The following is a 23,276-nucleotide window of genomic DNA, read 5'->3' as shown; positions in this document are numbered from 1 at the left end:
ACGTGGGCACAATTTCACGCACACTACTGTACTCGCACGTCCCATGTGTGTCGTATATAAACGGCCACACGTTTTTACACCTAATCATTTTATCAGCAGAAATAAATGTATGAAATTGATTTCCATCTAACACAACACTATCCTTTTCTCGTTCCCGTTTTGGCTCTTTTGCAGAATATGAGGCCAGCAGCAGCCAGTAGTCGACGAGAACGACGACAGCGAGCAGCAGTAGCACCAGCAACGATCACCGCTCAGCGAGGAGCGACATCATCGACCGCACTTCCGGAGCAAAGATTCCTAGCCAACAATCTGGTTCCGCCGTCTTCGATTGTCGCTGCCGTCACCAAGAAGAGCCACTTCAACCATCAGCGAATGCATTTCCCGTTCCGCTTAGCCGCAGCAGTGCGCATTAAATCGTGATTAGTGAATCCGATTCTTCCAATCGCAGCAACCTGTCTCTGCCTCAACCGGAAAATTCTAGCTCAAAGCAGGGAAGGAGCAGAGGTTGCTTGGATGAGTGGGTGCGCGTGAATGCAATTCTTTGCTGATACACTCAGAAGTGCGCATCTCGGTGCATCAGACACAAAGGACCTTAGATCATTCTCCGTTTCTAGTGAGTGATCGTCATCGAACCAAGCGCGTGACCGTTAAGTAATTCAAAATAGCGAAAAAAAAAAGTGAGTGACTTTGTTGTGATTTTCCGTTGTGCGCTCGCTTGAACCAAAACAAAACATATTTACGTCGTCCGTCGAGTGAATTTCGCCCGCGGCGATTCTTTGGTTGAATGTGCCAATTTCGCCGACCTTCGTAGTGACTGTGACTATCGCGCAAGTATTTTTGAAACTCTCGCCAACGCGACCGTGTGAGACGAGAAGAGGAAGAGCCCTGTGAGCTCAGCTGGTAGATCTTTTCCTGTACTGATATCCATAGAAACCGAGAAGAAGCAATGGCTGCTGTGCAAGTTGACATCAACAATAACAACAACAGCCATAGTGAAACGGCCGAAGCGTCGGTGTGGATCTTCGGGTACGGCAGTCTTTGCTGGTATCCGGGGTTCGAGTACGAGAAGTGTATCACTGGCTACATCCGGGGATACGTGAGACGCTTCTGGCAGGGTAATACGACCCATCGAGGAACGCTGGATAAGGTGAGTGGTTTCCCACGGTGTGTACGCTCCGATTGGCAACTTAGTAGGCCGTTGCAAAGTTGCGGTGACATTCTTCGTACGGTTTCACCGCCTGCTTAGCCTGATCATGTTTTAGAGCGCAGGCAGACGGGCAGGTGTTGTCATTTAATATTACATCCCACACTGTAAACTTAGCATTACCCTTTAAGGTGTAAAAAGTACCCACTATTTTCTGATATATGAAGCTGTCAAAATGAAGGGTAGTTCAAAATTTTACATAGTGGGTAAATTTTGCCCATTTATAAGTTCCGATGGTTTACCCTTTAATGAGTGAAAAAATTCTTAAGGTATTTTGGCGGATCCTGTTTTTCAGTCCGTTATGTTTCATTGTAACTGGAGTCGCATCTGGGTCGCTAATAATGGAGTGTCTAGATTTTCAGGTAAGTCCAATATCGAAAAACATTATCCATCTCATTTGAAGAAATGCTGTTGTTTTTACAGAATGGATTTTAGAACCAAAAACTTCGTTGCTGTTCGTCTCTACAATCAGGAGCATGATCCACATTGGAAACTGCGGCCAAACGCCCGAGAGCCGTACTTTTATATAGAACTTGATGTTAATATCAAGCAAAAGCAACATTTATTGATTAATAAAGTGCAAAACTGGTGTATGATTGTTTGTCTTTTATTCTTTATTATTATTATTCATAAATTAATTTCAAATTGTTATTATAAGTCGTTAAACTACAAACAGAGTAAAATTTACTCTCTTTCCTAGCTGAATTCATTTCGAATAGTGGGTAAAATTCACTCGTTAGATTGACGTACAAGCCGTTTACTCTTTAATGGGTACAGGCCCTTTACTCTTTTTATGAGTTAAACTAGTTTCTCTCAAAGAGGGTTTTTTTTTACCCTTTAAAGGGTACTTTAGTCTTACAGTGCACAGCACAAGTGCACGTGTCGTTTGTTCGAAGCAAGGTGTCTATAAATAGCAGAAAATAGTGTTTAGATCGAGTTTTTATTTAGAAAGCCGGTTGGCGTCTCGCCACTTGCCGCTTCACTGACGCGATCCAATACAATGTAAGCGGTAAACACTCGAGATTTCGCGCCAACTAGGCCTACTAGATTAGTCTATAGATACCTATATCGTAATTCTTTTGAAAATTTTCCTTTCTGCAGTACAGTGATGTTGCTGTTTTATCATCCATCTTGATCACTAATCGCCAATTTTACGCTCGATTTTATCACGGATTTTATTTCAACTACGACTAGGTATATTACGCTATTCATTATTTCGGAAGTGTGCATTGATCTGATCTTTTGCATTATGATAATACCTATAGAATTTATAGACTTACACTGCCCATGTTTGCATAGACGACGTAACCGCCAGCACTATCATTGATGAGGAAAAGCGATTTTGTGTTTTCGACTGCATTCCTTCATGTGTTGACTATTACATTCAAATAATCTGTACAACTGCGAAGGAGAAACCCAAAGATAGAGCGATGATGAAACCCATTTTTCTCGCTTATTTACCATTGGAGATAGGTGTTTTACTTTAATGGCATGATATGTTTATAATTATATCCCGAACATCCTATAGCAATAGTGCCCCCAGTAGTTTTGGACCTTGTTTAGATGGCTTTTATAATGCACTGTTATCCCTCCGATATAATCAGAGCTGTAGCAGTAGACGATAAACATGATGTGTTGCGGATCATGATTGTTACAGAGAGCGATTAGTGAGAGATGTTCTTAGAATGCATCCCCTGAGTCCTCGACATCTTATGCTTATATTGTTCTGAAATTTTCACCGCAGCTTAGAAATAACTTAAAACTTACTCAGTTAGTAATTTACAAAATATTCGCTTTATGGTTTAAACTTTACTCTTAATCTTTGGTTGGGATAAAAACAAAGACGCATTTGCTCATGATGTGTTCAAGTTCATGTTCTTATCCATTGAACACGTGAACATGAGCAATGTTCTTATTGGCTGTAGCTCATTACATGCTTTGCAGAAGTCATAAAAATGTGGACACACGATGCAAATCTAACATGCTTGATTATAACGTGTATAATGCACCCCACAGACGCTCAGACGGTTTGACCAACATTGACTCCTTTTTTTTCATCTTTATTAACGTGAACATTGACTCCGCCCCCCAGGTTGATGCTCATGTTGGTGCTATGTTTGACCGTCAAATTGAAGCTTCGACGTCCCATGAACTTCCGATGCAGATGGGTGGAAAGTCAAAATGCGTGAATTTACGCAGCGTCGGTGCCATAGTGATCTATCAAATGCACGCTCTTGAGTTGTTTCTATATATTTCACTATCGTTTCCAACTATCTCTAGCTATTTTCTTTAGCAAATTCACCAAGGATTCTTTAATTATTCCTCAACCAATTTCTCCAGAAATATCTTCATAGAATCCATCAGCAATTTCAAATGTGGTTCAAAAAATCCATCCATGGATTGTAGCTGGATTTGTACTACAGGGATTCTATCAGGAATTTTACCAGGAATTTCTCCAGGTAATCTTGTAATATCTTTAGGAATTCTTCCAAAACTCTTTCATGATTCCACCAGGTGTTCTTCCAGAAATATAATCAACATTTTGTCCAGTGATTTAACAAGAAATTACTGTAAAAATTATTTTATAAATTCCATCCGAAAGTTCACCTGGAATTCCTTATGAGATTCTATCAGGAGTTCCTACAGGGATTCCATCAGTGATTCCTCTGAGAATCAGGAGTTCTTCTTCTTCTTGGCAATACGTCCTCACTGGGACAGAGCCTACTTCTCAACTTAGAGTACAATGGGCATTTCCACGGTTTTTAACTGAGAGCTTTCTTTGCCAAAGTTGCCATTTTCGCATTCATATATCGTGTGGCAGGTACGATGATGCCATGATGCTCTATGCCCAGGGAAGTCGAAGAAATTGCCATTACGAAGAGATCGTGGACCGACCAGAAATGTTAAACCAGCCACCTTCAGCATGGTTTAGCTTTGTAGCCGAGGAATCTGATCACTCGGCTAAGGTAGGCCTCTAGAATCAGAAGTTATTCTAGGGAATTAAACACGATTTCATCCAGGCATTCCATCAGGAGAACTTCTAAAGATTCAATCATAAATTTTACGAAGGTTTTATTCAGCAGTTCCTTCAGGGTTTTTATCAGGACTAGCTGTAGGGATTCCATCGGAAGTTTCTATAGGAATTCCATCAATAATTCTTCTGGGGGTTTCATCAGATGTTCGTCTAGGGATTCCATCAGCAATTCCTCAGGGATTCCATCTGGAATTCCTCCAGAGATTCGATCAGGAGTTCTTTCAGGGATTGCACCTGGAACTCAACTAGAGATTTCATCAGAAGTTTCTCCTGGGATTCTATCAGGAGATATTTCAGACATTCCTCCTGAAATTACTCCATGGACTCTGTCCGTCGTTGCTCTAGGGATTCCATCAGGAGTTCTTTCCGGGATTTCAACAGAAATTCCTCCAATGATCCCATCCAGAGTTTCTTCAAGAATATCTTCTCCAGGGATTTTATCAGAAATTTCTTATAAGTTCTCCGGCATTACTCAAGAGATTCCTTCCGGAATTTTTCAAAGGATTTCTTGCGGAATTCATCATGGGACTCCTCCCGCATTTCCTTAAGGTATCAATTTCGGAAATCCTCAAGGGATTCCTTCGGATTTTTCAAGAAATTTCTCGTGGAATAACTCCTGGGATTCTTGGGGGTTCCCAGGAACCCTCCAGCGATATTATCAGAAATTTATTATAATAGTTTGACCTGTAATTTGGGAATCTATATCATCCAGTGACTCTATCAGGAATTCTTCCTGGGATATAAAACAGGAATTCCTTCAGGGATTCCTCTGGGAGGTTCCTTCGTGGATGCCACCAAGATGAACTCCAGTTATCTAATAACGAATTTCCTATGCGATTTGACCACAATTTCCTATAAAGCAATTCCTTCAGATAGTTCAACTGTATTTTCCCTAATTATATCACCTGTAATTTTTCGCGGGAGACATTTTTTAAGGAATTTCACAAGGAGTTCTTCTAGCGTTATCACTGGGAACATCACCAGAGTTTCGCTAGAATTACCACCAGAAAAATATACCATAGTTTCGCCAGAAGTTAAACCATAAAATCCCGATCAAAACCACATAACAAGATTATAACACATTCCTATCAGCAGCAGTTAAAAATAACAGAAGTTGTTAAAATTTTGTTATGAAGATGGCTTTGTTCTCAACTTGTTATATCTCTAGTAACACATTTATAACAACATTTGTTATATTTTTGACATTGCATTTATAAGTTAATTGCAAATATCATAAACAGTAACATAGTTTGCAATAATTTTGTTATTTTGTAACATCCTTGCAACACATTATGTAATAATTTTGATATAATTGTAACAGGGTTTGCTATATTTAAGTTTAATTTGGTGCAAATTTTGTTAGACTTTTTGTTATTTTAACTACTAACGGTACATGTTTTATAACAACTGCTGATATAAAAATATCATATCAGAGGAACACATTCTGTTATAATCTTGTTTATTCCGTCTGGTCGGGATACTTCAAAGGTGTTACTAGGATTGTGCTTCAGGATTATCATAAATTCCTCCAGGGAGTTAACTGATATTTAAAGTAGATCTAAAAGATTTTTTTTTTCATTTCTGAAAAAAAAATCCATGGAAATATACCTTTAGAAATTCTTGGAGGTATCACCAAAGAAATCAATAGATTAATTCCTAGAGAGTTTCCTCAATATATTTCCGGAAGAACTTTTAAAGAAATCCCTGAAGGAGTTTTTGAAAGATTCTGTAAGGTAATTCCTGGTAGATTCCTCGGAAAAAATCCTCCAAGAAATACTGGATGGAATTGATGGATAAATTATTTTAAGAATCCTCGGAGAAATTTATATTAGATTATTGAAGTAATTCCTGCAGAAATCCCAGGACGAATGCCTCGTAGGGTCCCTTCAGAAATACAAGGAAGCATCTTTGGAGGAAACACTGGTGGAGTCCATAAAAGAATTTATTGAAGATTCTCTAGAGGAATACCGAAGGATAACCTGGGGGATCCTCTCAAAACATTACAAGTGGATTCTCTTCAAAAATCCTGCTGATCAAGTTTTGATGATTGTTTTTTTTGCAGTATTTCTCTTGAAATCTTTGAAGGCTTTCTGATGAAATTCTTGGAGGAATTGTTGGTGGAATCCCTGGAGGAACTTAATGAATCCTTGGATAAATTGTGGGTGGTATCTGTATTGAAACGCTTGAAGTTCCGCTGAAGGAATTCTTAAATGAATCTTTGGAGGATTTTTTGGTGGAATCCACAATAATTTGTAGAGGAACCTCTAAAGGAATCCTTGGAAAAATTCCACCTGAAGGTATACCTGAAAAATGTTCCCCGGAGGAATTTCTGGTTGAATCTGTGGATAAATTTCTAAAGGAATTATTGATAAAATTCGTGGTAGAATCCCAGGAAGAGCTTTTGGTGGAATCCTTAGTATAGCTTATGGATTCCTGGAAAAACTTCAAACTACACTTTTTTATATTAAATTTAAAGGAGGGATTATTAGAGTATGTTTAAAACTACTAATTGAACTTTAATACTTCACTTTTTGCAAAAAATAAAATACTAAAAGTACTCAACACTGGAGAAGTCTGTAAGTCGCAGACGAAATAGGCCTATCTGTTAAGATAAGCAACACATATTAGAGTTTTAAGGTATTTGCTCGCCTTACTAGTGATTTTAGTATTTTTTTTTGCAAAAAGTGAAGTGTTAAAGTTTAATTGATAGTTTTAAAACTTCAAAGTAGAATAACTAGAGGAAATGACTAAAAGATTCTGCATAGAATGTTTGAAAAAAAAAAATCCCATAGCCGTTCCCATATCAATGACTGCTCAGAATGAATATTTCCCGAAAGAGACCCGTCATGATTTCTTAGTTTTGCCGGAATATTTCGTACGAATTATAACTGGAATTCCTCTTAAATATTTATTTCTTCCGGTACTTAAATGTTGAAAGTTCTTCTCTTCCTTACTGCGATTATTGCCAGAAAATCGCGAAAAGATTCTCCCCCACAGCCACAACATTCGAAAAAATAACAATCACATATTCACTAGACTCTCGGCATGTCTACACACTAAACACACTACGGTGAATTTCATCGTAATCTCAACAGCTGAACAGTTCGGTGAAATAAAACATCGTATTTCATCGGAATTTAACGGATTACGGTGATTTTTTACCGAATACTGTAAAAATTTACCGTACTCCGTTAATTTATTTCACCGAACTGTTCAGCTGTTGAGATTTCACAGGAATCCGTAAAATAATTTAAATGTGTAAAAATATGCGAAGAAATATCGTGTTGCTGCAACCAACCTTGACAGTTGGTCAAACGGTTGTATCAACATAAGTCGGTTTGACTAACTTGGGGGCGGAGTCAATGTTGGTCAAACCGTCTGAGCGTCTGTGGGCTGCATAATTTTGAATCTATTTTTTTCTTTTTTTTTTCTCCTTTACTGTAGAGCCTATTTAACGACTGCGTCCATTATTTAGGAATATTGTGGTATGACCCATAATTGATTTGGTGCTTATCAGTCAGGCTGGACTTGTTTTATAAAGTCTATAATCCTGTTGGGATTACTTTGCCAGATTTCTAGGGGCTCTAATAACCCTTTTCCAAAGATTGACCTTCTTTGATTGAACAAAACTCCACAGCTGCAGAGTATATGTTCAGCAGTTTCGTTTTCGATTTGACAAAAACGACATTCAGAAGATTGGATTTTCCCAATTTTATACAGATGATACCTACTAGGGCAGTGACCAGTCAACAGACCGGTTATTACCCTCAGATCTCTTTTATTTAAATTTAGCATAGCCTGGGCTTTTGAAACTCCACAAAATGGCTCGGGACCAATAAAATTCATTGAAGAACCTTGTCTTGCTAAACTGTCGGCCGTTTCGTTTCCATCCATTTAACAATGGCCGGGCACCCAGTATAAAGTAACTTCGTTCTTACTGGCCAATTGTTTCAGAGAAAGAATACATTCCCACACTAGCTTCGACTGACAAGTGAATGCCTTCAGCGCATTTAGAGCTGCTTGGCTATCCGAAAAAATACAGATTTTAGCAAATCTGTACTTCGTTTCAATACAGATATTCGCACATTCTATAATTGCTTGAATTTCTGCTTGAAAAACAGTGGGACTGTGCCCCATAGGTATTAGGGGAATTCGGGGTAAAACCGACACCCTAAGCTTATTGATAAAATTTATGTACTTTAGCTTGTTAAACGAACCCAAAATTGTTGTAGAATCACATATTGGTTATAAATCTATCAATCCTTGCAATCGCTGGATGATATATTAAGGTTATATAGTAATTTAAATCAAATTGATATTGCATCATTTTTAGGTGAGACAATTGAGAGTGCGGGTAAGATCGACACATGCACTTTGAGTAAAATTTATACGTTGTAAATATCACCATCACATTTCATATTCGAAAGAATGCTTTAAACATGACTTTCGACATTTATGACCCCTTCCTCTGAAGGATCATACACATATTACGTAAATTATTGAGGAGAGGCCAAAGATCCACTAAATAAATGTGAAAATTTCAAATGTTCCATGCTAAGATTATAAAGTTGGGGTGAATACACATGGATATTATTAATTTGTGTTCATGTAATGTTTACGTAGATAAAGTTGTAGCGAATAATTGGTTGTGAAAATAAATACTGTTTTATTTTTACAAAACAGAAAAATGTAATTATTTTTAGATAATAAAAACTGTCGAACCTCATGGTTTGTAAATAAATAATAAGATTAATTTATGTGAAAATATTTCAAAGTCTGTTAATTCTTCAATTTTAAATGAGAAATTTTTCTTCAAGCTTCATCCAATAAGTTGAAACGTGATAGCATAAAAATATTGTTTTAATACTTAATTATAGCTTGTAACAAGTTACATAGTGTCATATTTTACATGTTAACAAGTTCGCCGTCCATGAACTTCACAAGAATTCAAAAATAAAGACTCACATAAACTACAGAGATAGTCCTCCGATTAGAAAGATTCCCTGAAATTAAATTATGAAGCGAAGAAAGGTGTCGATTTTACCCCAAATGAAAGTGTCGATCTTACCCCGAGTGGACATTTATTTTTCAATAGCGTTTTCAGCTGTCGTAAAACCAAAAAATAATTTCTCCTTCATGTTGTATCAACGTAATAATAGTAAATGATGATGCAGACGCAGAACAAATAATGACATTTAAAAAATTTCACATGCGAAATAGTTAAAGAATAACAGCCAAATATTGCAACTGCTGTTGCTTCTATGTCATCCAATATGATTTTTTTGTTTATTTTGGCAGTTTATTGGCAGCGTAAGTTGTAATGTCATTCGAAACACAACATTTCACAAGTTAAGATAGAGCGTGGTGGAAACTGTATGAAAATCTGCTCAAAACATGAAAAATCAAAGGCTGTCGATCTTACCCCACAGTGTCGGTTTTACCCTGATTTCCCCTACTTTGTTGATTCCAGGACCAAAAACTCCGGCTCCTGTATTTTCACCAATCTTAGACCCATCTGTGTAGAAACTAATAGAACCTGGACGTAAACTCGGCCCACTAGACTCCCATATATATCGGTTTAATTTAACCTCTTTGAAAGGAGCATCATAGTTTGCCTTCGTTGTCATCCAGTCTTCTACTGTCTTTATCTCTTAGTTCAGATTGAAGTCCCTGATGATTTTTAAATGTCCTACCAGATTTCAATCCAATATTTCATTATAACGGATAAACTGTAAGGCACTTTTTGCTGCTTGCAGTTTAACAAATTGATGTAAAGGTAATATATTAAGAAGGGCATCTAAAGCGGCTGATGGTGTACTTTTCATTGCCCCTGTTATCGAAAAACAGGCAAGCCTTTGTAATTTACCCAATTTCTTTTGAGTGGTTACCTCATTGGTTTTGGGCCACCATATCAAAGAAGCATAGGTAATTTTTGGGCGAACTATTGCCGAATATATCCAATGAACCATATTTGGCCGCAGTCCCCATGTTTTCCCCAAAGCTTTACTACACACCCACAAAGCATGTGTACCCTTAGTGATAACCTTTTCTAGATGTGAGTTCCAGTTCAGTTTCTTGTCCAAAGTAACACCGAGGTGTTTAACTTCATCCGAAAACCGAACCTGGACCCCATCTAGAGAAGGTTGTGTTAGAGTAATTTTTTTCCTTCTGGTAAAAGGAACAATATTAATCTTAGAAGGATTTACATTCAGGCCCTCTCTTCTACACCACTTGAGAGTCATGTTTAGTGCAGCTTGTAACCGATTAGAAATCGTGTATTCATATTTTCCACGAATAACAATAGCCACATCGTCTGCATATCCAATCACCTCAAAACCTTGGTCCGTTAGCTTTTTAAGAAGGTCGTCTACTACAAATGACCACAATAAGGGTGATAGTACTCCTCCTTGAGGACAACCCTTTATCGTCTTTATAGATAGTTGCGCACCTCCCAGATGAGCACAAATTACTCGATCTTTTAGCATTTTCATTATCCAATCAACAAGGCATCTATCCAAGCCCCTTAATTCCATTGCCGAACGTATGGAGTTATGAGATGCATTATCGAATGCGCCTTCAATATCAAGAAAAGCCACTACAGCTATTTCCTTGGCTTGAAATGATTTCTCGATTTTAATAACTAACGATTGTAACGCCGTTATTGTAGATTTACCTGCTTGATATGCAAATTGAAATATACTAAGAGGTAATCTGGCTAAACTCGTTGACTTTATGTAGTCATCGACTATTTTTTCTATTGTCTTTAATAAAACGGAGGAAAGACTTATGGGCCTAAAAGCTTTAGGAGTCATTTTATCCCTGTTACCGGATTTTGGAATAAAGATAACTCGAACCTCCATGAACTAGGTATGTAACTCAGTGTTATACTGGCTTTAAATATTTCCGCTAAAAGTGGACAGAGCACAGTTTTACCCTGTTGTAATAACCCTGGAAAAATGTCATCTTTTCCTGCAGATTTGAAAGGTTGAAAAGAACTCAATGCTGATTCGATCCTTGATGGTGTGGAGATTTCACAAGCTTTCTGATAGGCATCTGATGTCAATGCATTTGCGCTATCCAATTCCTGTGCTTCAACCGAGTATGGGATCGATCCAGGAAAATGAGTTCTCATCATAACTTCTAACTTTTTTGAGGTTGCCAAGACCGTTTGAGTGGTCTTTTGAAAGAACTTTATGAAGCCTTGCAGCTGTAGGAGCGTTATTAATGTCTTCGCATACCCGTCTCCAATCCTTTCGTTTGGCTTGCCTCAACTCTCTGTTGTATTCTGTTAGGGCCTGTTTATATGTGACCCAGTCTGAAGTAGTCTTTGCTCTATTGAACAATCGTCTAGATTTCTTCCTCAATTCTGCCAGCCTATCATTCCACCAAGGAACATCTCTATTGGACATCCTATGTTTGATAGGACAGCTGGCGTGATGTGATGTGATCATTTTGTCAATAATCACATCAGAACTAGATTCTAGCTGTGAATATGTTTTAATTAACTCACCTTTGTATGGAAAGTCATTCATTAAGTGAAACCGATAGAGATCCCAGTTAGTTTTCCTAGGATTCCTATACTTTTCTGATAAAAGTAATCCGGCTTTATAATCAAACCTGATGTGTTTGTGATCTGACAATGATTCTTCATCAGAAACATGCCAGTTCACAATTTTTTCAGACAACAAGTCACTACAGATCGTAAGATCAAGAATCTCCTGTCGAATTGCATAGATAAATGTCGGCGAGTTACCTCTATTACATATGTCAACATTATTGGACGAAATGTAGTTCAAGAGGTCTTCGCCTCGTTTATTAATATCGGTGCTGCTCCATATTGTTTGATGGGCATTTGCATCGCACCCTATTATAAATTGGGCGTTTATTTTTTTACAGTAATTAACGAACATTACGACCGAAGATAGAGGGAATTTTGAATCTAGGTACCGTCGACATTTTTCACCTCACTGCTCATGTTTTGAACACAACGCACACTGTGATCTGTTCAAGAGTCAAATTCAAGTTCTGTTCAAAATGCATCTCTGGACAAATCTAGAAACGACGAAATTGCCTATGTTTACTTTTGTTTTGTTTATCAACCGAAGATATTCCTTTGATTCTTTGAACCAGATGCCTACACTAAGACAAAAATACAGCGACTTATGTAAGTACCAGCCAAATTATGATTTTATAGAACGCGTAACAATTTCGAAAATGGGATCATAAGCTTCATAAGTGAGATCTATGAATTATTTAAAGCGGGCCCTCGACGACATCAATATATTGATGGATTGATGTAACTCCTCGTTTGAGTGTGATATCAACATATTGATGCAAGTATTGAAGTGAAATCAGGAAAGTTGACCTCGGTAGCCGATAGCAGCCGTAGTGAAGCGTGTTTTGTGTTCGTCGGGTGATTTGTTTGAATCGGCATCATGAAAATCAATCGATTTTTGTGCGGAGCAACCCAACATGGCTGACCCGACCTAAACGCGATGAAAATATTGAAGAAAAGTATTGACAATAAGAATATTGTTAATATCGTGGACGTCTAAGGGACGCCTAATACAACTGCTCCGGTATCCATAATGGGTATAAGTGTAATTTTTAATCAGTAATGACTTTGGTGCTAAAAATGATGTTCAAATAAAAAATCAATTAATCATATTTCGGGGTGAAATTGATCATCCGTTTGTGTGATCAGTTTGATTCATAAACAATTAATACTGAAAATATAAACCGAATTCGAAAATGCTTCCTAAATTCTTACCATTTCAAAATTTATCGAAACATTTGATAAATCAGCTTCAAGAATACCATGCCAAACGCCTAAATATAGGCAATTTCCTATGGAATTTCTAAATACAGCGAAACCTCCATGAGTCGATATCTGAAGGGACCATCGACTCATGGAAATATCGAGTAGTGGAAACAAATCCCTTGGAAAGCTGTTTGAGGGGACCATCATAGTAACCATGAAATTTTGTTTTTAGTATGGTTCCATGAGTCGATATCGAGTCATGGAACATCGACTCATGGAGGTTTAACTGTATCTCAAATTGTTTATACCAAATAACATAAATGCTAGTGCTTGCACTATTTCTAGTTGTTAAACTTCCTTGAATTCTTCATCAAAATGATTTTTTGAAACGTAGCTGCCTCTTATAAACCGTGTTTGCTCCATTACAAAAAAAAATCCTTAGATATATTCTGGATCTTGACAAAAACATTTTGCATTCAATTTAGGTTGTTGACGAGATTTTAATTTTTACGGTGATTCCGGACTGCAGGTGAATGCAATGCAATTTCTCTTGTTTTTCTTTGAATCCAGAAAAAATCCACCAAAAAAAATCCTCATGAAAATGTCTAAAGATTCCTGCAGATTTTTAAAGAATACAAAAAAATATATACTACAGACATTCTTCATGGCATACCTTATAGGTTTCTTCTAAAAGTAACCCATAGTATCTACGATATTGTTTCAGATAACTCCTATAAAGTAGTAACAAAAAATACGCAGGAGCTCTTCTTAGAATCGCTTTAAGTATAAACTGGAGGAACTTATCCATAATTTCATCTCGAGATTTCTACATAAATCATCACAAAAAAAATCATCATTTTTTTAATGAATTGTTTTTGGAAATTATTTCTGGAATTCCTCCAAGGTTTTCCAGAATTGTTTCTAATGTTTCTTACAGAAAGTTAAGGAGTCAAAAAAGTTTTTTTTTTCATTCCTACTGCATCTTTGGAGGAATTACTGTTTTGATGTTTGGAGGAACCCTTGCAAATTTTTTTGGACTGTTTCCTAGATAAATCACAGTATTAATTTGTGGCAAAGCAATGCGACACACTGTTTAGATGTAATTCCTGTATAAAATAAAAATGATATCATTTGAGGTACCTACTTCAAGTTAATTTCTTCAATATTTTTTCCGAGCTCTTCAACTCCGGATAGTTTCCGAATTATTGGGAAACTTTCGAGAAGAGCTCAAGAGAACTCCTGGGAAAATTGTTAGACTTAATTCCTGAGGAAATCAATGATGGAATCCTTAATAAATGCCTGGAGATTCGGGAAGGAATGCTCGTGAAAATATACAGGGGATATTCCAAAACAAATTCCAAACATCGGTGGTATTCCGCGTACTTCTCGAATAAGCTCAAAAGGTATTTTTATGGATAATATTTAAAAACTGTTTAAGGCAAATTCCTTTGAACATTCCCTGGAGCATTTTTTTTTTGGGAATACCTTTCTAACGCAGTGCTCTCTAATTCATAGTGAAATTCCTGATCGAATCCTAGAACAAATCCTGGCATAATTCCTGTAGAAATCCTTCGATAATTCTATCAATTTCTGGTAGATTTTTTACTGTTAATTCTGTAAAAAAAAACAGAAGGTAAGTTAGCGAAATTTCTACTAAAACCTCTGATAGAATTTTTCAAGGAGTTTTCAGAGGTATCCAGCTTTTTACGCTGGTTTGCTATAAACTTTGGATCACCCCTTTCTGACTTTTCTTAACTACACTATAATTTTTATGGTTGGATCTAAGTAAGCTCCTTAAAAATGAAAATTTTTCATGTTGACAAAGCAACGTCAGAAAATTGCGTCTTATTTTTGGAAAATGGGTATCGGTAAACATTAAATTCTCTATCTTATACTAACCCTCTGAATATTTTAGGCTGACAAGAAGATTTACTGAATTAATTAAGGTACCGCGGGGCATGTGGGTAAATGGGGTAAGTGAAAATAATTGCTATATTTTACTGAATATGTGAATTAACGTTTTAAACTCGCGCGTAAACCTTCGAGGCCATTCAGTACATTACAATAAGTATGAAATTCCTGAAATTTTTCAGCTATTTTTGCATAATACAGCAAAAGATTGTAACCTGTCAACTATAACTCCGTAACAAGTTGGCGGCGTTCAATCTTCTTTTAATATTTTCAGTGGAAAAAAGTTGCGGAAAATAATTTTCTGTATCACTTCTAAGTTGTCCCCTCTGACAGTTTCAAACTGCAATAAAAAAAGTTTTAGAATTAATTCGACGTAGAGCTAAAAACAACTAAATTAAAACACCGTCAATTTTCTAATCACGTGGGGCAAGTGAAAAGTTTCTCATTAGAGATTGATTTTGTGTTTTCTCTTTAGGTACACAAGGTTCGCAAATATCATCAAACAACAGAACGTGCTGATAATTCAAGAAAAACTATACTCAAAGCGTTAAATGCTATTATCATGGCCAAATCATAAAACTTCTCTAAAAAAAAGTTGCCAAATATTACGATATTAATATGTTTACTTCGGACAGCCGATTAAAAGGAAGACGTTAATTGAAATGTTTCAATATAAGAGAACGCACGGAAATCTCGTGGAATATCTATGTAAAGCTAGTTCAAAACATAAAAAATGAGGTATAGGTCTATCCACATAAAAAAGTTTCTAAATACTACATTGAAGGATCCCGATTGATTTCTCCGGAAGAGTTATCCGACGTCATATCCGATTTTCTTAAAAACAAATAACGAGCGGTGGAAATTCTACATAGCAGAAATGCAATTTCTGTCCCATGATGTAAGAAATAACATTGGAAATGTTGCAGTTATAATGTTGTCGATTCATTTCAACAAATATAACTGAACAGAAGAAAATTCAAGTAATAAGAATAAAATTCTCTTTGTTTGTTATTGTTTATTGGGACGCCTTAACAAATGTTAAAGGTAATAGAAATCGTGAATAGAACTGTTAGTTTTTGAATTTATTGTTTAAATGGATAAACTTTTCACTTGCCCCACTTATGGGACAAGTGAAAAGTAAGGAGACGTTTTTCAAAAACTTTTTCTGTACTTTTTTCTTCAATTTTATATAGAAATCAATTTCAGCATACTGCTTATATTTGGTGGGAGTCAAGCTAAAAAATATATACGACCTCATATGTTTTAATTTAAAGTCTCTAGAATTTGAAGAATCTCAACTATGTGAAATCCATTACCCACTTGCCCTACGGTACCTTAACTCATTACGCGTGGTAAAGATGGACAAATTATGGGTGAAATTATGAAAAAAATCCACGTGCTCGGCCGTGTTAGCCGGTACAACGGTGCGCCCCTCTATCACACACCTTGTGCTGCAAGATCGCGCACTACTATATGGTTATCATACCTTGTCCATTCAACACACTTTGATCCTTTTTCAATATAGTAAATAAACGATTCGCAACGACGCCGCGTGCTTTTACAATCGTCTCCGATAATCCCGTATTTTCCCGGTGTTTGTTCCTCCGAACGGCGTGATTCCACTTCGTAACCTGCCTCTGGTCTCACAGGTTATGGGCCCAGGTGGAAGTTCCGAGGAAAAAGTGTTTTTTCGGTCGATTTTTCCGGTGCAAAGTTGGTCGCGATTTGGCTCGTTTTCGGCGGGTGCTTCCGCGGTGCATTAGTGTGCGTGTGCTTTGCCGGACTGAAAAACTGTTTCGTTCGTGTGTGTCGGGATGGAAGCGCTGAGTAAATTCTCCAAACTGAACAACCAAAACTGGCAGTCATGGAAGTTCAGAATGGAGATGCTCTTGATTCGCGAAGAGCTTTGGTATGTGGTGGAAGAACCAAAGCCGGAGCCCGTGACGCCTAAGTGGTCAACGGATGACAAAAAGGCGAGGGCTACCATGGGGCTATGTGTTGAAGACAGTCAATATAGCCTCGTGAAGGGTGCGACTAACGCGAAAGATTTTTGGAAAGCGCTTCGTGATTATCATGAGAAGGTGACGGTCACTTCTCGAGTGAGTCTTCTACGGAAGTTGTGTAACCTAAACCTAGTGGAAGGTGGAGACATGGAGGCTCATTTGTTCGAGGTTGAGGAGTTGTTTAGTCGGCTGGAAAATGCCGATTTGAAGCTGGAGCAGCCGATGAAAATTGCGATGATGCTTCGCAGTTTGCCCGAGTCATACGGTGGGCTCGTGACAGCGTTAGAGAGTCGCTCTGACCAAGATTTGACAACCGAGCTCGTCAAATCAAAACTCCTCGACGAACACGAAAGGCGCAGGGAGCGAGGTGGTGGTCCCTCGCATGAGCGCGTAATGAAAAGTGACGTGAAGAACTCGAATAGTGTCGCGGAAAAAGTGTGCTTCTTCTGTAAGAAGAAAGGTCACTTGCGTCGCAACTGTCGGTTGCTGCAGGCGAAGAAAGAGCCAAAGGAAAACGAGAAGAGCCCCCACAAGGCGAAGCAAGTCAGTGCGGAGTGTACGAGTGCAATGTTGTTTATGGCCGGTGATAATCATAGTTGTGATTGGATCATTGATAGTGGTGCGACTGCACACATGAGCAACGAGCGAAAATGGTTTTGTTCACTCGACGAAACCGTTACTCCGGATGTGTCGCTGGCTGATGGCACCACAGTGAAGGCTGCGGGACGCGGAAAAGTGATTGTGTTTGGGGTTGATGGCTCTGGTGGCACAGTGGAAATTACTCTTGGTGAGGTACTGTATGTACCGTCGCTGAGCAGCAGCTTGGTGTCTGTGCCAAAGCTCACCGCAAGAGGATTGAAAGTGGTGTTTGCGGAGAACAGTTGTGACATTTGTGACGATTCCGAAAAGGTGGTTGCCAGGGGTGATCTTCGCGGATGTGTGTATCATCTGAAAGTGTCCGAAGTAGTGAGGAGTGCGAACAGTGCTCGGCACAATGAATTGTGTCAGCACCAATGGCACCGAAGATTTGGGCACCGAGACCCCACGGTAGTGCAGAAAATGTGTAATCTTGCTGATGGTGTGAAGGTGAAGGACTGTGGAATCCGCCTCATGTGTGAGGTATGTCTTGAGGGTAAGTTGCCTCGAACGGCCATTCCAAAAACGGCCGAAAGGAAGTCAACACAGGTCCTAGATCTAGTGCACACCGATCTGTGTGGCCCTATGCGCACCACCACACCGGGAGGAAAGCGTTTCCTCATGACGGTAATCGACGATTACAGCCGGTACACCGTCGTGTACTTGCTTAGCAAGAAATCTGAGGCAACCGATCGACTCATGGAATACGTCAGGTATGTAGAAAACTTGTTTGGCAGAAAGCCGCGTATAGTAAGATCAGATGGTGGTGGCGAGTATGCCAATGCGAGACTGCAGAAGTTTTTCGCTGCTGAGGGAATAAAGGTGCAATATACCACGGCATACACACCTCAGCAGAACGGCGTCGCTGAGCGGCGCAACCGTTATCTGCAGGAAATGGCCACAGCGATGCTTCTGGATGCGAAGCTGGACCATAGGTTCTGGGGTGAGGCAGTCCTTACCGCTGCTTACCTGCAGAACAGGCTGCCATCGAAATCGGTTGATGCTACTCCATACGAAAAGTGGCATGGTAGGAGGCCGAAATTGGACCACTTGCGGGTTTACGGCAGCGAAGCGTGGGTTCATATCCCAGCGGTGAAACGCGGAAAGTTCGACGGTAAAGCTCAGAAGCTGGTGTTCATCGGCTATTCGGACCAACACAAGGCCTATCGATTCGTCGATCTGGCAACGTGGAAGGTCACCATAAGCCGTGATGCACGGTTTCTCGAAATGAACGAAGCGAAGGATCCATCCGGCGAAAAGGGAATCTTGAATGAAGAGGATGGTATTCCATTCACACCGGCACGGCAACTGGAGGGAAGAGAGCAACCGATTGCTGACCCTGTACCAGGTGAAGAGTGCGAAGAGTCTAACGACGAAGAATTCGATGAGTGCGAAGAGTACGTGGAGGAAGAGCCAGAATTGGCAGAAGATCCCTTGGCAATCAAAAATGAACCGATAAGTGACACTGACTATCCGATGAGTGACAATGACGATTTGATGAGTGACGAAGATAATCCAGTGAGTGAGATGCGTGAAAAGCGAAAGAATCGCGGTAAAATGCCCAACCGGTATTCCGATTTTGTTGTGGGTGCAGCCACGCAAATGGTGAAAGAGCCGGTGACCTACAACGAAGCAGTAAACTGTGCGGAACGTGACTCCTGGAAGCAGGCGATGGATGACGAAATCCGGTCGCATGAGCGTAATGGTACCTGGGAACTTGCGGATCTGCCAGCAGGACGAAAGGTTGTGGGAAGTCGCTGGGTGTTTAAGGTCAAGCAAAATGAAGCAGGACAAGTGACGCGTTTCAAGGCTCGTGTGGTGGCTCAAGGTCACGTTCAGAAGTTCGGCGTCGACTATGACGAGATCTTCGCTCCCGTTACTCGTTATTCGACATTCAGGACACTGCTGGTGATAGCTGGAAGGGATGAGTTGGTTTTGAAACACCTGGATATCAAGACCGCTTATCTTTATGGCGAGATTAAAGAGGAGGTCTACATGCGGCAGCCACCCGGCTACGCAGTGCGCGGCCAAGAAACGAAGGTATGCCGATTGCGACGAAGCATTTATGGACTTAAGCAGTCCGCCCGTTGCTGGAACAAGAAGTTATCCAGTGTACTGAAGGCAATGGGATTCACTGCGAGTCCCACCGATCCCTGCTTATACATCGCTACCCGGAATGGACGAACAGTGTATCTCCTTGTATACGTTGATGATTTGCTAGTTGGATGCGCAGTTGAGGAGGAGATTACACGGGTGTACGAAGAGCTGAAGAACCACTTCGAGGTGAACTGGCTGGGTGATCCGAAATTCTTTTTGGGATTGGAGATTCGTAGAGATGCAGATGGAGTGTTTTGCTTGGGTGTACAGCAGTACATTCGCAAGTTGATCCAGAGTCTCGGACTTGAGAACGCGAAGATTGCACGAACTCCAATGGACACGGGCCATCTGAAGCTGGAGGAGAAAGGCGAAGCATTCTCGGACAACACGAAGTACCGTAGCGTTGTGGGAGCTCTAATGTACATAGCAACTTGTGCTCGACCCGATATCGCAACGAGTGCTTCCATATTGGGAAGGAGCTTCGAGGCTCCGAAGGAGAGTGACTGGATAGCAGCAAAAAGGGTCGTCCGGTACCTAAAAGGTACAGCTGATTGGCGACTGAGGCTAGGAGGAGACACAACTTCCATGCTGGAGGCATTCTCAGATGCGGACTGGGCCGGTGACCCCAGGACGAGAAAATCCATGACCGGATATGTATTGTTTTTCGGTGGTGGAGCTGTGACTTGGACAAGCCGACGACAGGATTGCGTTAGCCTCTCATCGATGGAGGCGGAATACGTAGCCCTTGGCGAGGCGTGCCAAGAGGTGATGTGGACAAGGCGACTACTTCAAGACTTGGGTGAGAAACAAACGGACCCTACCCTGATCAATGAAGACAACCAAGGGTGTCTAAGTTTCGTGCACTCGGAGAGAACGACAAGAAGGTCGAAACACATAGAAACCAAACAGTGCTTCATCCGTGACTTAGTCGACCGTGGTGTTGTGAACCTGAAGTACTGTCCCACTGACGAGATGAAGGCGGACATTCTCACGAAGCCGCTTGGAGCGGTGAAGCATAAGCGTTTTGCTGAACAACTCGGACTGGCGGCTGATCGAGGGCCTTACGTTGAGGAGGAGTGTTAGCCGGTACAACGGTGCGCCCCTCTATCACACACCTTGTGCTGCAAGATCGCGCACTACTATATGGTTATCATACCTTGTCCATTCAACACACTTTGATCCTTTTTCAATATAGTAAATAAACGATTCGCAACGACGCCGCGTGCTTTTACAATCGTCTCCGATAATCCCGTATTTTCCCGGTGTTTGTTCCTCCGAACGGCGTGATTCCACTTCGTAACCTGCCTCTGGTCTCACAGGCCGTCCCAGTAAATCTATTGTTCCTATAGTAGCACTACTAAGAAAAACATTTTTTTTTAAACAAACGAATCGATGAATTAAGAACTTTTCTACATCAATCGAAAGTTTTCGATCCATACTTCAAAGGAAAAATATAAAAGTATAATATACGATTCTGATTTATATTTTGCCTACGCCGTGAAGCTAGGTCTACTATAAGAACATAAATTAGGAAAAGTGTTACTATAGGCACATGAGGCAGCGATGATAAATACAAAAAATATGAGTTTTCTTAGTTTTCATACAAAACCAAGATAAAAAGCTTTCAGATGATGTAAAAATTATGCTGCTGGCTTTATTTTTCGATTTTATACGAATATTTGTTCTCAGCTATGCGACATCGACTCTATACGTTTTTTCTCTCGTTGTCAAATCGTTTTTGTTTTTATGCTCATTACGTTCGTTGAAATACTGATTTGATTTATCGCTGTCATGACATTTTTCCAGTTAGACCATCTACTTAATTTTAGGGTTACCGATTCTGAAACTGTTATTTCAACACAATCAGGGTGTCTACTACCTGGAAAGACCTGGAAAAACCTGGAATTCTCAGGGAATTTCGGCTACACTCAGGGAAATTATTTTGAATAGAATAGGGAATATTTTGAATTATAGATGGTAGAATATGTGGTTTTTGTGACAAAAAATCTCCTCAACCATAAATTTTGTCGGCTGCGCCATATAAAACATGTTTAGACAAGGATTTAGAACTTAAGGTTGTCAAATTGGTAAAATCAAGTACAGTTTCAGTTGGGTGTCGTTCATGAGCAGTTGATAAGTTGAAAACTTAAAAAAAATACAAAATTGGTTTTTCGCCTATTATACGAAACAAATAAACACCTGGTGCAAAATTCAAGAGGCTTCAGGTGAAAATGCATCGAAGCCATACCTACAATTTTCAAGAGCACAAACCTAGAAAACCATACAGCGGTTCGAGCTGAAAACTTAATCGATTGTTCACACCCTTGTAGGGACCAATCGATTAGGTTTTCAGCTCGACCCGCTGTCTGGTTTTCTAGATTTGTGCTCTTGAAAATTAGAGGTTTGGCTTCAATGCATCTTCACCTTCAGAGAAACCTACAAAACCTATTAGACGACTATTCCACAAGCTCTTAATTATATTTTTCTCATGTCTTCAGAATGCTTCAGGATTTCTAGTAATTTCTCCAATGATTTCTTCTTGAATACTTTCATAAATTTCTTCAGGGATGCTACATGCGATTTTTCAATGGATGCTTAGAAGAATTTCTTCAGGATTTGGTCCAAGAATCTTGAAGCGCTCTAACGCTTCCACAAAAGTTTATTCGTTTCGACACTTTTCCACAAAAACCTACAATAATTCCTAAGCCGATTTTTTCATTTATTCCAGGCATTTTCATAAGGATTTTTTTTAATATTCATCCTCGATTACTTTCAGGAATTGCTTTAAAAATTCTTCAGGCGTTATTCGATGATGTCTATTATAAACTTTTCAAAGAACTCCTTGATAAATTTGTTTCTAGGATTCCTCATTAAGTTCCTCCAGAAGTTTCTCTTGGAATGTCTCCAGCATATCATCAACATATTGTTGCTGCTTTGATATTTTTTGTGTAAAATTTCCCAATCTCCATAGATTTTTTGAAACTTTATTCAAGGTTCAGGGATTCGGTCCAAATACTTCAATTATTTTCTTCAAAACGTCTTGTAGAACATTATTTGGATTGGAGATAATATTTGTTTGTATTTTAGGATGAACTTCATCAAACATTTAGGAGGTCTTTTAAAGATCCTCGAAGGAATTCAAGGAAGTCGTACTTAGAACACACTTTCAAAATTCAACGCAGATTTTTTATTTTTTTTTTCAAAACAATCTAAAAAAATTGCTTGAAATTTTGATAAATAACTAGAAAATATATAAAGATTTCAATGAAAATTGTTCTAAAAGCAAAATGGAGGAATTACTGCATGAATTTTTGAAGGTATTCTAAACGGAAATGCTGGAGAAAGTCCTAGAGAAATTAATGGAATAATTTTTGGATGGATGATTCCTGATGTGGTTACCTTAGAAAAAATCCAGATTGAATTAATGAAAGTATAAAACAATTTTTTCGGAAGAATTATTTAGAAAGTTCATGAAAAATTTCAAAACAAACTCCTGAAGAGATCTGCGGAGTAATACGTGAAAGAAATATATGGTTAATCAAGCTGTTATACTGGAAATGTCATGAGAAATTCCAAAAAGGCCCTTAGAATCATACATATAAAAATGTCTGTTTCAATGTAGCAATCAAA

At 39.1% G+C, this 23,276-nt stretch overlaps 1 protein-coding gene across 1 annotated transcript in view; it reads left to right on the top strand.

Moving 5' to 3' along the window:
* The window catches only part of LOC5565635 (glutathione-specific gamma-glutamylcyclotransferase 1), a 52,283-nt gene that overhangs the window by 21,072 nt on the left and 7,935 nt on the right, over positions 1-23,276 (top strand). Inside the window, exon 2 of the mRNA XM_021838379.1 lies at positions 175-1,147. Coding sequence (XP_021694071.1) covers positions 947-1,147 — 201 coding nt within the window. The 5' untranslated portion in view covers positions 175-946. The remainder of the gene's footprint in view (positions 1-174; positions 1,148-23,276) is intronic.

Source organism: Aedes aegypti, chromosome 1, assembly GCF_002204515.2.
Source record: "Aedes aegypti strain LVP_AGWG chromosome 1, AaegL5.0 Primary Assembly, whole genome shotgun sequence".
Classification (NCBI taxonomy): domain Eukaryota; kingdom Metazoa; phylum Arthropoda; class Insecta; order Diptera; family Culicidae; genus Aedes; species Aedes aegypti.
Note: the sequence above shows the minus strand (reverse complement) of the source record. Positions and strands in the feature narration are given on the sequence as shown.